We start from the raw sequence: 16,148 nt of genomic DNA on the forward strand, positions 1-16,148 counted from the left end.
GGCGATATTAGAAGCCGTAGAATATGATATTCGGGGTTATTGATTTTGAGAGCCTTGCAGCGTGGGTGGGTAATCTAAAAAACTGAGAATCTTTATGCCTCTACTTAAAGGGAGATAGCAGAAATGTGGTGCTTTACCATTATTGATGACGCGGGGAAATGTTTTTGGTCCCGTTTTGACGTGATACCACCGCCCGCCAGGAAACCAGGTCTGATGGATCATTAGAGATATGAGATTTCACCGACTCGTCTGATGACCACTGATCACGAGGTGATAAAATGCAACGCACGTCTCTGTCGAGGAGAACGCAGAGCTGCTGGAGAAAGACTGAGCCACCCCCCCCCCCCAAAAAAAAGAAAAGCCTTTCTCAGTTTCAGCTGACTGCACCAAATAATGGAAAGCAGGGCCATGATGAATGGCTGGAGAGCAGTGGAGCATACCACTGCAGCATGAACTGTAAACTGCAGGCGGGATGAAAAGAAAACAAATAACTCAGGAACCAGTTGAAGAAATAAAGCGACGCCTCCGTTCATTAGGGAATAATAACGATTATCAACCTTCATGTGGGATGAATTCACAGCTGGGGATTGGTCCTACGTGAGCTTCTTTGAAAGGAGGGATGTTGGAGGTGCTGAGAATTAGTGGCGGCAGCTTCATTTATATGTTGAGGAAATGCTAAATACACTCCGGCATCAACATCATATAAAAACATATCACATATCACATGTAGCTGTACTTATGGATGAAGCCAGGGCATGCATTCCCCGATATTGCAAACTGTAGCCTGTAACTCTTTTATTAATCTAATGAATTACACTCACAATTATTTGTATCTTTGAATACAGGAAAATATAGTTGAGACTGTTGAAAAATCAAAAGGTTAATTTGAATTCTGCTACTAAAAGATAGACCTGATTCTTGTTTAATTGTTTTAAGTGCAAGTACATCAAGGTATTTCCCAAGTAGCCAAACTTAATCTATGTTAAACGATTAAGTGTAAAAATGTACAAACTTTTTCTTTCTCTCTGTCGTGTGGCTGCTCTACATTTACGGTTTTGTGGGGCGGTTTGGGTGTGTGATTTCGTATTGTACAACAAACATAATTAACACAAGTATATCAAACCTGTATGTAACGTTCTTTCTTATTATTTCATTTTTTCTTCTCACTCCTTGTGTTTGTAAAATGAGATATTCTTAGCACCGAGCCAGCATGAATTGTAATTTGTAAGCACAAAGCAAATCGAATTCTGTGTTTTACAGACACAAAAATAAGTTTTCATCTTTTGGCGGAAGATTTAATTGTACCTTGAATCTTAAAAAAGTCAGTAAATCAAATATTTTATTATTTCCATGGTGGCTAAAAAAGTAAAGTGACAGATAATAAATTCATTAAAAGTCAAATTTGTTTTTGAAAACTAAAAGTAGGGAAAAGAAACTCAAACGCCTTGCATCAATACCCACGAGGTATTTAAAACAGGCGATATGCTCTCGAGAAAATAATGATAATTAACCGCGACAAAAATGCTGTGACTTGTCAAATTTGTAATTAAATGGCCGGCTCTAAAATGTGTGGCCTATTTGCCAGCGTGTTTGAGGGAACAGGAAGTTGAACAGTGTATAAATATTCAGTTTAATTAAAAGTTGAGGCCTCTCGTGGCGTGCGGTCCTCGGTGGAGAGGACAAGCAATAACAGATCTTGCTGTCTCCCGTGTGGGACGGACGCAGACAGCTCTGTGTTCCAAAGCACGGGGAAGCTTTAGTGAAAGTAGAACTTGAGCATGAACGTGTCTTAACATCCTGTTGGACTCTGTTGCTCCTGTTTCTTTTTTTCTGCTGTAAATAAACTGTCCTCTCTCCGCTCAGTCACTTCCTCCACCAGAACTTATAGACCTTTGATCATGTTTGACACGTCCGCCGGTGCACTCAGCGCTTTACCTACTATATTCTCCGGGGTTCACAAAGGTGACAACACCTACAGCTTCCTCTGTTGTAAATAACTTGTGGCGCTAATGGTTGTGTTACACATTTGTACGACGTAGCCTGAAGAAACCTGACCTTGATTTTTACCTTCCTTTACAAACTAAAGACGTTTACACTCACTGGTCTTCATCTGAATGACCACGGAGGAAACTGTTTCACAGCTACTCTCAGTGATAAATATATCGACCATATATCCCCCGTTACACCTGCATGTCAACCTTTAGAGCTGTATATAAAGAAGAAAAGAAGACGGCTCCCTGTAGGTGAAGCCACGACATTTCAACTGCCCCCTGCTGGCAGGCTGCTGTGTAGGTCGTAAAACCTGCCTCATCCATGTTGGTAGATGGGACATGGACCAAAAGTCAAAGGACAATACATTTTCTGTCATTTTAAGTATTTCTTATCACACTGATGTATGTTCAACTATTCACTTGTCCCTGTAAGCTTGGTTTTATTAAGCTATTTCAATGCTACAGTTAACACAGACTCGTGATTGGTCAAGGGGGGGGGGGGTATGTATCTAATCAGGCGATTAAATTGGTTAAATTGCCTCTAATGCAGAGTGTAGTGCATTCCTTTAGCTAATAGATATCCATAGCACAGTTACAAACCATAAATGGTAAGTTAATATTCAGCTTCTGAGTTTCTCTAACATAAGTATAGATCATAATGACATGTTAATATCTTAAGGCGCCTTGAATCTTAAGTTCAAACCTTTAAGTATTATCTCCAAATGTGTTCAGTGTGTTTCTCTTTGTCTGAACTATCCTTGAACTGCCTATGGAATAATAAGGGGAGAGATGGTTTTCAGCGGGTCCCTTAGGTCTTAAGGTACCACACATTCCCAAATTTAGGCAAAAGGCCCGGTTGTGTGACGTCATTAAATCTCTAGGTTTGTGGTAAACAACTCCCCTATAAAACGCCTTACCTTGCAGCGTCAAGGCGGATTTTCACTATTCGGCCTGTGTGTTATCTCCGAGTTTTCTAGAAACTCGTCCTGACCTGTAATACTCTTGTGTAATAAACATTATACTTGTAAGTACTGGGTCCGCGTCTCCTCTCTTCAAACATCGACTTCAACAAGACTCTACTGCGGGAAGGACACGATAAGAGTTTCATTCCTGCTTTTATATCTTCATTTATCCACCGAGGCTGTTGACCATGATCGAGTGACTGAGTCACATTGAAGCCTTTTTGGAATCCGATTCATTCTTCTAAGCTGATGTCAAGATGTTATTGATAACTGTTATGGCGTGTGGAGGCCTCGCCCTCAGCTCTGTCTCTGACCTCTTGGCCCCTGATGAGTCGCTTTGCAGCTCTCGCACCACAGGCAGAGCTCCTGGCAGTCGGTAAAGTCTGAACTCCAGATGAAATATGACTGGACTCCACTGCCAGGACACCTCGGCTGTCAAATCTCCTGCCAGACCGGCTCGGACCGCCAAAGCACCATCATCCTTTAAGATCACCTCTGGAATCTCCTCAGGGCAAAAAAAATAACCTTTTTCAAATTCAAGTTCAAAGTTATTTCATGTTTTTTTACCTATTTTGTACGTCTGTTTGCAGCAGAGATAAAAACACGGTTGGTAACTTAATCAGCTAGATTTAGAATTTAATATTATAATAGTATCTAACACTGCAGTATAAAAAAATATTGTACAGACGAGTATCAGCGGGTGTACAAGGAAATGCTTCCTTATTAATGTATTAATTCATCTTTTCTTCCTCCAGCAGGCTGATTGAAGAGGCACCGGAGAGTGAGCAGGAGGAAATGTGATTTTTTTTTTACATGGCGCAAATTCTAACCTGTGAAGCCAGCGCATAAATTACTTCCAGGTTGTGCTCAGTTGTCCACTTATAACCATCCTACCGGCCCATTTCAGGATTAATCCTTTCTACGCTCACACTGCTGCGAACGATGGGATTCCAAAAGTATAATAACATCTGAGAGAATCTGATTCAATCAAAACGAACTCTGTTATAGCAATTTTTTTATTAGAAATCCCTTGTGTTTCGGCAGCTGTGGAGCCGTTTGCTCGGTTTAAGCTGGCGGTGGTTTGGGACTGCAGATGAAAAATAATAACAAGTCTCTCTGTGTGGAATAAAAACAAATACAGCTTTCCACAGTTAAGAGCTTCAGTATTTTAAATCTGATCTTTTCTCACGACAGTTGTAGCTTCATTACTGACTTTGTAGTATTGCTGCCTGTAAAATGTGCTTGATACTATTTCATATGTATTTTATTATTACATTTTATGTAATAAAATATATCAGGGACTTCAAATTGGCTTAGGTATTAACACTATACTGTTTAGTAGTTCCTATTAATATATAAAATAAAGCCATTTAAATAACATAATGAAAACATACCCAAATGATTTCAAACTAATCAGTGCGGCTCTGAAATATGTTCACGTACTGTGTATACAAATATTTTTTTTATTTATTGGTATGGAAGCACATAAGCTGCTGGTGATGTGAGTGAGAGTGAGAGAGAGCCTTTGTATCTGTATGTTAGAACCTGCAGGTGATGATAAGACACAGATTTAAACTTTTGATTTTGATTATGATTTTCTAAAATGAATAGTAAACTCGCTCACCTGAAAACAAGATGAACAAACTGTACCACTTGATTTGAACGGTGTTTTTTATTACACAACAACACTCATTTGTTCTTTTGAACTCCATAATTACTCACATCTCACTGACCTGGAATTAAGAAATGGACAAATCTAAATTCCCTGAGCCCAAAAACCTGAACTCATCCTCTTTAACTGGGTATTTACCACAGAGTCTGACAGGTAATCTCAAATCAAACTATTTTACAGCCTGCGATGGACCTGAATGACTTATTGTCATTTGTGTGATTCCCTCTAAAGACCTGCGTCATTCATTTGAGGTAAAAAAAACCTGCAGAAGTGCAAGTTAAAAAAATAAAACACAAATTTTATCAGAAATTGATTAAAAGTCTGTGAGTTTTAAAACACGTATCTGGACTCGGCAGCTCAGGACTCAGCAATCAGTCCTGAGAGTGTCCGTCTCGGGGCCGTCCACATAATGGCCGCCTGTCACAGGATTCTCAGCCGTATTATTGATATTATTCCTTAGTCTGGCGTTTATGTGTCTTCCTGACAAAACTAACAGCACCCCTTCCTCAAAGGGAGTGAAGTGGATTAGATGAACGCTGACCCTGCCGTGGAGGACTGCGGAGAAACAACACAACCATCCATCCTAACACACGCTTAAGAAACACAATAAAATAACTCAAATCCACTTCAGTCATCCTTTAAAAAGTGACTCATGAGCCTAAAGCACAACATGGAAACTAACGTCTTATTCCCGTCTTATTAAAACATGTAAATTCCTTTAATAAAATAACTGTGATAACAATAATGACTGTATAATATCAGCTGCTGCTGTTAATGGCAGCTCTGCCTGAACCTTATCTGCCGGTTGGAGGCTGATAGTAAAACAGTGAGTTTCTCGGCACATTATTATTCTATGGTGTGTGCGACTGGAGTGCAGCAACACTCTCTTTGAAGCATATCATGTAAACAACATGTTCCATTCAGCGGCGTCCAAATGAGACCACCTCGGAAAAACACTGGCGAGTTGCTGCCGGTTTTAGCCTGAATATTAATGCCCCTGGAAAAAGTAAGAGTATTACTGTCTGTTGCAATTTTAAAAGAGTCTTGAATTTTTCTGTACCGGCTTTGTGATATATTTAAGAAAATATATGTATATGTCAAGGGAAGAAGACACAGAGAGCAGCTACAGTTATTAAAAACGTACAACAGTTAATCAATCATCTAGCACACAGGCACATTTACAGGAGGGGGGGGGGGTGCAACCAACATGATGAATCTGACCTAATAAAGAAATCTGCTCTGAAAGTAAACGGTTGTGTGGGAAGATAAGAGGCCCTGCTTTTTATCAAATGGCCCCTGAAGTGACCTCATCATATCTGATCACTTTCACCTACAGTGACCTTTTCTGAACAGATGTAGGAGGAAAACAAGGAGGGGAGAAGAAATACACTTCAAGTAATCTATTTCTATAATGACTTAAAGGTCACGTGTGTCACCGGAAACAATCACTAACATTGACAGTGTGATTTAAGGCATCAACAGAGCGGCCTCCTGTGATCGAGCCAGAGCTGCTGATCTGAGGCACTCGATACCGCGGCGCCATTTTAAAAGCCATCAGCCCTCGTTGATCGGGGAGATTTAAGCAACTATTTAAGGGCGGCCACTAATTAGCACTAAATCTAGATCTGATCCATTAACCGGAGCTAATCTGTGAATTACCTGTCCAGAGTGATGCATGCGCCGAAGAAACCGAACAGCCGCCGCTTGGAACGCAGTTAGCTCCTGATAATGTCACAGTTTAACATCGAGGGGGGGTAGGGCTTTGAAATCTTTTCATACAGGCCTTTAAATATGCAACGCGTTCAGTCATAGAAAATCCATATGTAATTATGCTAAGAGGAAAGGCTGTGATTACTTTTCCCCTGGATTAGTAATGTACCCCACGTCACTCACTTTCTCAAAACCATTTGCATCCAGAGCAATAGAGCAGAGGAGGAGGATGGAGGGTGGAGGGGCACATGACGCCGTATATATACAGGTCACTCGTAAACAAGTGCACATGCAAAACAAACCAGGAGCATTAAATGTGTTTGTGTGGAACGTTATCGAGACACATTTGACTGCGTACATCCTTTATCTGCACGGGGATTTATGGCGGGTTTCTGCCGGTGCTGTAAAACAAGAGCGGTTTGACACAAGTGCCAGGATGCACGACAACGCTGTGATGACCCACCAATTGACTGCTGACTGCACAACGTCAGCCCCCCAATTGTATTTACAGCTCGGGCACCGATATCGTGATCTTAAATGATGCAGTCAGTCGAAGGAAGCAACCACGACGGAGTGAGCTTGGCCGTCTGTCAGGTTTATCCTCCATCAAAAAGGACAGTTGGTGCCTGTTACTGAGTGGCACCTGAGCAAGAGAGAAACTCACTCCCCTCAGAGGTGGTAGTGAGTGCCGCCCCCCCCCCCCCCCCCCCCCGTGATCTTCCACAGTGGGGAAGGCAGTGGGGCGAGGGAGGGAGGGGGTGGACGATCTAAAGAACTGGCAATAAATATCCCTGCTGGGGGAAACTCTTAGCAGTGTTGTTTTTTTTTGTTCTTGCTGTGCAGGAGGCGAAGAAAAGAAAGAGGAAAGTGGCCATGCATCAGCTTCAGAAAGTGGGTCAGATATACTGTACAGTCTCCAGGTGGAGCAGGAAATTGTTTGTTCGAGCGTGCACGGCTGCACGACTGCACACGTGACGCTCCGCTACTGAACTTTGGGATAACGTGGTTTTGTCAAATTCAAAATTGAGCGTCACACTGAGAAATATAAGTGATAAACCGGGAGTAAATTAGGAGTTGAAAGTCTAAATAAGCGACCAGCAAGGGAAAAAAAGCTCCTCCAACTCTAGAGAGACGCTAACAGACCAATAAACACTTAAATTATAGAGAATTAAGTGGAACATGCACCTGATTGTGAATTATGTAGCACAATTTTCTCAGCGCCCCTCGAGTATTGATTTCCTTTAAAAAGTTTAGGAGCCATGAGGTGGGAATGAAGGAGAACAGTTATAATCAAATGCTCTTAAACGTCACGAACACTGTTCTGAGAGATCTTCACTGATTAGACTCGACACTAGAGCCGGTGATTGGTTTGAATGTCAAGTCCTATTTCCAAGAAATCACAAAAATAACAAATGAGGAACTGCTAACGTAATATAGACGTGTTTATTCAGATTCATCCAAAACCATGGTGGTTCCATAATCTTCTGACTTTGTCCATTAGTCTTGACTGAGTGAAGTGCTGTGAATTGGTGGCACAGGCGATTCAAACCGCTAACGATCAAACGCAGGAAAGTGCAGGAAAGGATGAGGGACGTCTCTGAATGTAGAGGATGTGGTGGTTTAAGGGTTAAGTTTCCAGATTCCCAATCACAAATGGTCACTGGTGCCGCCTGTCCTCTTATTTAGTGGTCGACTCTACTTACACATTAGTCCTGCAAAATCCATGATGGTTTGTAACACTAGGTGGCGCAATAAACCACATCAACCCATAAATAGATATTCTTTTAAATAAATTTTACAATAAATATAATATTGAAACCAGAAGAAATGGATTTAATCAAACAAAAAAACATATTTAATCTATAGCTCAAAAATCACAGCTCCGACTCCACTGGAGCGATTCATTCGTTCAAAAATTACATTTTCCTCTGAATATAATCCGGCCGGCAATTATGTTTCCAACAAAAAACTGTATTTGCTCGTGCAAGTTAGTCGCACACGACAGTCGTTTCTATGAGTCTACTCTGGATACATGTTTTCACTTTGGTTTCCACACAGCCCGCTGAACAACAATGTGGTGACTGGTCGCTCTTTTAGTTGTTCAGTAAAAAGAGGATCCTCGCCCCTGAATGCAACACGACCCCTTCACATCCCCCCTGAACGTGCTCTTTACAACACGACTATAAAAGCAACCTGTGATAAGTGTCCTGTCTCAAACTCTGCCTTTATGAAAAGTAAGGTGGCTGTGTTTTCACAGATTGATAAATAAATAAATCTCTGCTTCACTCAGCTGAGTCCGAACAGAGCAAATACAACTTCTTGTGAGGTAAAATATCTGAGGCCTGGTTTCCATTATATTTGACAACTGCCATAATGATCTATTATCCTGTTGATTATCTCTAACATTAGCATGCAACAGGAGAGCTGACAAAATCCATTAATCAATATTCAACACGATTCATGTGGTTATATTCATTATCTTCATCATTATTGGTAAAAGTTATTAGCTGTAATTAGGGCCCTGAAAGTGCTAGAGAAAAAAAAAGAAGAGGCTTCCCAGCGTTGAACTAGATTCTAGAGGTACGTATGCTGAATGTGTATCTTCTGTTAATTAAAAACTAGCCCTCTAATTACTTCTGTAATTAGAAAACACTGCATTTTCAAAAATGAGTGAAAACAAGGGAGGAAGCCCAGAGCATTCGTTCACCGACATTAACAGCATAAATCAGAGGTTCGGTTAAAATAAAAGCAAAACATAAAAAACACTGACTTGAGTAAGGCTTCAGTACATGATCGTTAATAAGGCTTGTTAGAAGCAAGATTTCATTTCAATGCAAAACATTAGCAGGATTCTCAGATTTCAAATTGGTCGACTGGAGGCTCTGAGCAACCCAGAGAGGATTTTCTACAGGATCCGTCAGTAACAGAAACAACAGTGGGATTCAGAACCCGAGAGGCAGAGTCACTAGAGCTGCACTGAACTCCGGATAATCTGTCATCCTCCGGAGGGGCTGTGTGGGAGGTTTCTGAGTGAGTTTCTGACAAGGAAAAGACTTTAAGCTAAAATAACGAAAGCTAAAATCTCAGGATGAACAAGCAGGGCCAAAGAAGACACCGACCGAGATGTGAACAAATGGATTGATGAACAAAAAGATCCGCACCTTTGGGTTCGGACTTTCTCCGGAGTTTGCCTGCCATGCCTGAAAATGGCTTAAAGGTTCAGTGTGTAGAATTTAGTGACTTCTTGTGGTGGAGTTGCATATTGCAGCTGAATACCCCTCATCTCACCCTCCCCTTCGAGACCCTGTGGACTTCTTTTGTCATAAAAAGTCAAAAAGTGTTTGGTTTGTCCCGTTTGGGCTACTGTAATAAAAAATGGCGACCTCGGTAGAGAGGAACCGCTCCTGAGGTAAAAATAAAGTATTTAAATATAAAAAGCTCATTCTAGGCTAAAGAAAACAGCAATTCATACAAGTTACATGAAACTAGTGAAAACATCACTACTATTATTTCATATTCAGTTTCTGCCAATAGATCCTTTCACTTAAATACCACAGACTGAACCTTTAAGACACGGGGGCTTTAATGTTCAGATTCTATAGACAAGTACAGACATGAGCAATCACAGACAATTTAAACAAATATAAACATGTAGAGAAAGGCTTTGTAACTGATCGAAAACAATTCCTCAAAGGTAGACGAATCTTGTAGGTGAGCAGCAGGAACTATAAACCCGATAAGTTACCAAATATCTGCTGGATTTCCCCCAGCTCGGTGCCAAACCAATCTGAAAATGAGGATTGATTCGGCTGCCATCAGCGGCAATGAGCATCTTCACCAACACAGCATCAGGACAAAGCATGGACCAGTGAAGGTCGTGTGGAAATAAAGAGAACGAGAAGTCTCTGCTGTTACCAGGAGGTCTCTGCTTTTAATACACAGCATGTCTGGGAAACTCTAGGAAAGGGGGGAGCAGATGAGGAGCGCTCCCTCCAATACCAGAGATGTGTCCTTGAACCCCCCCCAGCTGCTCCAGTGGAGCTGCACAGTGGTCAAATATAGGAAAAAGCAGGACCGGGTGAGGCCGGCCCAGCTCCCTGGTGTGAACGTGTGAATCTATACATATGTGGAGCAGGTTGTATCCGGGGGAAGAGCGAGCATGTTCAGCAAGCCTCTCCTACAGGGAATGGCAGATTACACCAAACACCCAGAAAGCCTTGCGGCACGCGGCGTATGCTAATGCTTCCTGAGCCCTTGGGGGAGATAAAGGCACGATCCAAACACTGTTTATTGGGGATCTGTGTGCGACATAAATCATGCGTGGAGAAAATGGAGGCAATAACTCACCTTTCGCTTTGCTTTTTGTCCCAGCCACTGAAAGCATGAAGGGGTAAAGTGAGAAAACAGCAGGTTAGATAGGCAGTGTGACGGAGCGGCGATTATTTGCCGTGCCATGATGACAGGAGTTATAATATTAAATATGGTGAATATGGTGAATATGAGCAAAAGTATTAATATCTACCAAACCCTGCCTGGTGACATGTCAGCTGTTAGAATAACAACGATACACATTTATAAAAACAAGAAGAGGAAACACATCAATAGAAATATCAGGGCTTCATCTAATTAAAGCATCTGACAAGTTATTCACATCATTATTTATTTGACAGCTTCGCCACCGGCACCTGTTGCCGACCGTCACAGAAGAATTGTTCACAGCTCTGTGAGAAAAACTCTCAAAGCGCCAATCGAGACAAATCCACTTTTTTCTTTCTGATATGACCTGAATGACTCGAAGTCTCTACAGTTTGAGAACTGATCCAGAGAGTTAAATACAACAGATATTTCCTTTGGGGAGTTTTTGACGAATTTGTTGTTAAAATGTAAAATCTTGCTTATTGGTCATAATAACTAATTTTGAATCTGCAGGTCTGTATTTATACATATTGGGATTTTATAGTCTCTTACTTTACAGTTGCTATTCACCCACACACACTCATACCCTGCATCTACTTTCTATATATTCACTTTCTCTACCACACGCAGCCACGCTCAGCCATCAGGGGCAATTATGAGGTTCAGTATCTTTCCAAAGGTCACTTTGGCACATGGAATGGATCAAACCCCCCACTGTCTGGTCAGTGGACGACCCGTTCTACCTCCTGAGCCAAAATGGCGCCTCACTAAACTCTACTGGGGAAATTGAGCCACAGCCTCTCTTTATAGTCACAATGGATTTTAAGCTGTGCAATTAAATGATTCAAATGTTTTCAGTTTCAAACAACTGGCATCATAGTCAACATTCCCCCTAATTAAGCATTTTTAGCTGGTTAGGGTTAAGAGAGGGATGGGAACTCACAGCTAACCAGACATTTATAAGACCAACTAACAATGCACCAACTATGCCTCTCAGTTTTCCCAGTTGACTTGTGGTTTGCAATTCTTGGTTTGTAAATGTTGAGGTTGGATTTCTCTTCAAACGCCAGGTGAACAGCAGGATCATCTCTTTGAGGCCTCGAGGGTAAACAGCAACTGCAACAATCTTCTGCAGTGACGCTGATTGTGATTCAAATACACAAAGACTTTTAAACTCATTTTCCCCACAGTGGGATTCTCTGTATTTCTGAGTTTTGTTGTCTTTGCTCTGTATGAGATTACAGAGTCACGGGCAATTATGTACTTTTGCATAAAGCCAAAGGATCACGGCCTATTGCAAATAATCCAAAGCGTTAATCGCTGTAAAATGGCTAATTACAACCAAATTAGCAAATCCTTCTAATCTGTTCTGACAGAGCCGGGGAAGAACTCCCGTCAACGACTTTAACTTTCACCCTCTGTGAAAATGACACGCTGCTCAGAGCGGCACAGCAGACTGGTAAACAGTTTCCTTTCATCGTCACCACAGAGGCGGGCGCTTTGTCTCTCTGCTGGTGGAGACACTTAGTCAAGCGTAATGAGGACAGATTAACGCTGGTGTCAGGTTTCGAGAAGAACCCGTTACACAAACCGCAAAATCAGCACTGCCCAAATAATACAAAGCACAACCGGACATGTTAGCAGCCTCCAAACGGATCCACTACACAACTGAGTGCTTGAAGCGCCTTTGAGGAGACAGAATGGAGCACTGGTTTTCTAAAGTGCAAAACATTTTCCCAAAAAAAGCTTAAGTACGCTGAGAGGTGTTTTGGGCTTTTGTTCACACCAGGAACCAGTAAACCAGTTTAGCCGCAGGGGAGATTAGAGTGTGACTGTTCTGTCGACTGACTGCTGACTTCATGTAACATTCCCAACTCTCACTCCAACTCACCTCTACTTGCCTACACATCATATGTTGGTTACATAAACTGTACCAAAGAGAAATTGAGTGGTATTACACAAAGAGTGCAAACCTCCACCAAGGCCCATGCAACTGTCCACTTAAATTAAAAGAAGCCACATTATGTGTCTCGGCTGCACATTGATTGTAGTTACAGGTTTCTAGAACCATTTGTGACCATTACAGCGGCACACAACTCTACAGCACATTTAAATCCACTTCATCCAGATTTTCTATATATATTATAAATAATAATATAATTGCTAAGAAGGTGAAAAATAGTTCCTTGATCTGCCTACTAATTTGGATCTGTACAAACAGTTTATAGGTTCTTTCTTTGGTCACTCCCAACACCTTCATGTCATTGCATAATAATAAGTTGAGTATTTTTTGTGTGATCCTACTTAACAACAATCAAACAAAACCAAAAACAGATCAAAACACAATCTCCATAAATCCACGTCCTAATTTCCAAACATCCCATTTGGATTTTCCCAGAAAACTAAAGAGGGGGAGGAGGTTACAAAAGGTCACCAGTCATTATAAAGTTGAGAAGTTTACACGCACAGAATGATCAGAGAAGCACTGCAGACTTTGGAGCCTGCAAGTTATTCAGAGCAAACATTTGGCCCAGATGTTGCAAAACTCCCAGCACACAGCAGCCAAACAGGAAATCGAGACGAGGAACACAACTCTGAAGGTTTTAACTCCTGATGGTCCTCCAGTAAGAGGGAGCTTCTCACAGTCCGCCTGTGGAGGTTGTTAATTTACACATCTCATCTGGTTTCTCGACTTCGTCTGCATGAGCCGACGTTTAAGTGGAGTTTAATCATCCAACAACTTTTCTAAATCACATGTTACTGGGCAATTAAAACATACCATTACCGTCATTATCACATCAACTGCCACTGACTTTTTCTTAAAGTGAATAAATTCCACCTGGGAAAACTATGAGCTAGAACTAACACGACTAACGACTATCCCTGAAGAAACTATATGTGCTGTATTAGGTATAAGATCAGAATGACAATTTCTTTGCTCATGATATTGAGTTTTTTAAAAATCTATTCCAGGATAGACGAAAACAAACAAAAATCTAAAACAATACAAATATACAGATTTCTCTAAATTACTGTTATTAACAACGCAGACATTTTCCTCATGTTTCCTGCAAGTCCTTCATTCACCACGTGGGATGATTCACAGGAGACGTAGGTGAGGGAGGACAGATCTGCTCTGACTGGGTCACACAGAGTTTCTTAAGGACACAGACCCAAGAACACTTCGGAGCTCCTCTGGAAATCAGCTCCTCTTGTAGGATCTACCTCTCCTTCCCCTCTTAGTCTGGTCCAACGCATCGTGTGCTGACTCAACCTGTCTATTACAGCAGAGATCTAACAGCCGACTGTTTTCTGTCCAGCTGGAGTTGTTTATTTTGTGTTGTGCTCGAAACAACACCTTTTGGCTTCTTGTCATCCGTCAGTATTCAACATGTGTTTAAATGTGCAGCATTCGTGGGTTTCCTCATTGCTGATTTAAGAAAAATGCCGCACATCCATCATAACGGTAATGACATGTTTGCGGAGGAGGCAATTTGTGAGTAAGTGTGTGTGTGTGTGTGTGTGTGTGTGTCTGTGTCTGTGTGTGTGTGTGTTGTCAGTCTCTTTAATATTTGGTACAGACACTAAAGTACGTTGAGCAAGTCCAGTAGACATTTCCCGACCTCCACGAGGCCAATTTTGTAAATAACTGCACAGCACTTTTCTTTGAATTTCCCTTTACAGCCAGGCCAAATGTTTAATAAAAAATCGTCTCCATTTTGCTCATTACAATACCTATAGCGGAGGGAGGAATGAAGCCTGGGTGGAGAAACTAAAAAAAGGTACTATTTCTGTCTTAAAAATAGGTCAGTGTTAATCTGAAGTCTGCAGAAAGGACAAAATGTTTATCTGTAAAATAGGTCATTTCTCGGTTAGCCTTGAACAAGCGCTTATCGGACGAGGACCCAGGGAAGACCGTCCAAGAAACATATGCCATTCTGCAATCTAATGGAAAATGCAATGTTTTTTACACTCATTAATCTTTCTGTAAACTCCCACGCCTGCACCTCTCCCTGTTCTCTGGAAGTTATTAATCTCAGACTCACTCTAAAATGTAATGGTGTTGACAAAGTCAGACACAGTGATAAGATTCTACTTGCCGTGAACTGGAAATGTTTACAAGCACAGGGCGAGCATATCAATAGATTCCATCTGGAAAAAGAGTATAACACTTTGACATTCCTAAGAGGACTTTCGCTGGAAATCAATAGAGGGGCCGCGTAACGACACACACATCTCGGTGGGAATGCCAATGTGTTTAACAAGTTTATCGCGTGAGTAAATGCATGAGTGCATTTATTAAATCAGACACTATGTATGTAGGAAAAACTGCAAACTCTGCAAACACCAACCTGGTTTTATTATTCATAACTGCATGACCAGAATAAGTTACAGCCTTAAAGGTTTTTCTTAGACTTTAACACAATCAACGCTCTCAGACAAACGGAGTAGCAGTTTTTGCTCAGACACAAACTGAACTCTGGACAATCTCCTGAAATTATCCAGAGGGTTTGTTTGTCAGTTGCTGCAGACATTCTCCAGAGCTTCTCTTAGGAGCCCCCCCCCCCCCAAAAAAAAATAAAAACTATGAAATATCCTGTCCTAGTGATGGATGCTAAACTGGAAATACAGAAACAATACAAATATCACAAGATGTTCACGTCAACTTGGAAAGACGACGCGACACGAGACTAAAACCCTCTATACTGTATCTTCAAATAGTTGTAATGACACAATAACACAAATAACACAAGCCTACAATTACTTTGCTAGAACCGAACACTATTCAAGATCTATTTATTATTATTACCTGATTATCTCAGAGAAGCCAACAGGAGAGAACAGACACTGAGGACACTGTGCAGACTAAACAGGGAAAGAGACGCCCCACCAGACAGATAAATGGTATAAGCGATGGAACACTAAAAATGAAATAATAATAAATAAAATGCCTCATAGCATATCGATGGCGATGCGATAAGGAAGCAATGAGAAGGACAACGAGGCAGAGAGATGGGACTTTGGCTAGTTTGGCCGGCGGCGGTATAAATCTGGAGCAGTCGGCCTGATTCTTGGCTCATTTTGCATCTTGGCTCAAAGTGCAGGCGCATGAAGACCGTTCATTTGACTGTCACGATTCTTCCTGAAGTGGGCGACACAGGCCGGTGAGGAGAGTCGAGCCGCCGGGTCCCCGTGGTGATTAGTTTAACCGACCACTGAGAGGTTTGTCCTCCAGCGCAGTGAGAGCTGGCCTCTGTCACTCAGTCGGCCATCGCCGGGGTCACTGCTCTCCCGCTGCCGGTGTCACGCCACAAACTCTCCTGGGACAACGCGGCTGTAAGTAACCCAGTGACAGGGAAGCTCTTCATCATATCCAGCTCACACACACACGTTCAC

At 41.7% G+C, this 16,148-nt stretch overlaps 1 protein-coding gene across 3 annotated transcripts in view; it reads right to left on the reverse strand.

Annotated features, from left to right (window-relative positions):
* The window catches only part of LOC133952412 (cell adhesion molecule 2-like), a 137,731-nt gene that overhangs the window by 34,120 nt on the left and 87,463 nt on the right, over positions 1-16,148 (reverse strand). For 2 of the 3 annotated variants that reach the window (XM_062386839.1, XM_062386838.1), the window contains exon 2: positions 10,683-10,709. The exons of the other annotated variant lie outside the window; for it this stretch is intronic. In XM_062386839.1, the coding sequence (XP_062242823.1) occupies positions 10,683-10,709 (27 nt within the window). The remainder of the gene's footprint in view (positions 1-10,682; positions 10,710-16,148) is intronic. 3 annotated transcript variants of the gene reach the window in all.

Source organism: Platichthys flesus, chromosome 4 (genome assembly GCF_949316205.1).
Source record: "Platichthys flesus chromosome 4, fPlaFle2.1, whole genome shotgun sequence".
Taxonomy (NCBI): Eukaryota; Metazoa; Chordata; class Actinopteri; order Pleuronectiformes; family Pleuronectidae; genus Platichthys; species Platichthys flesus.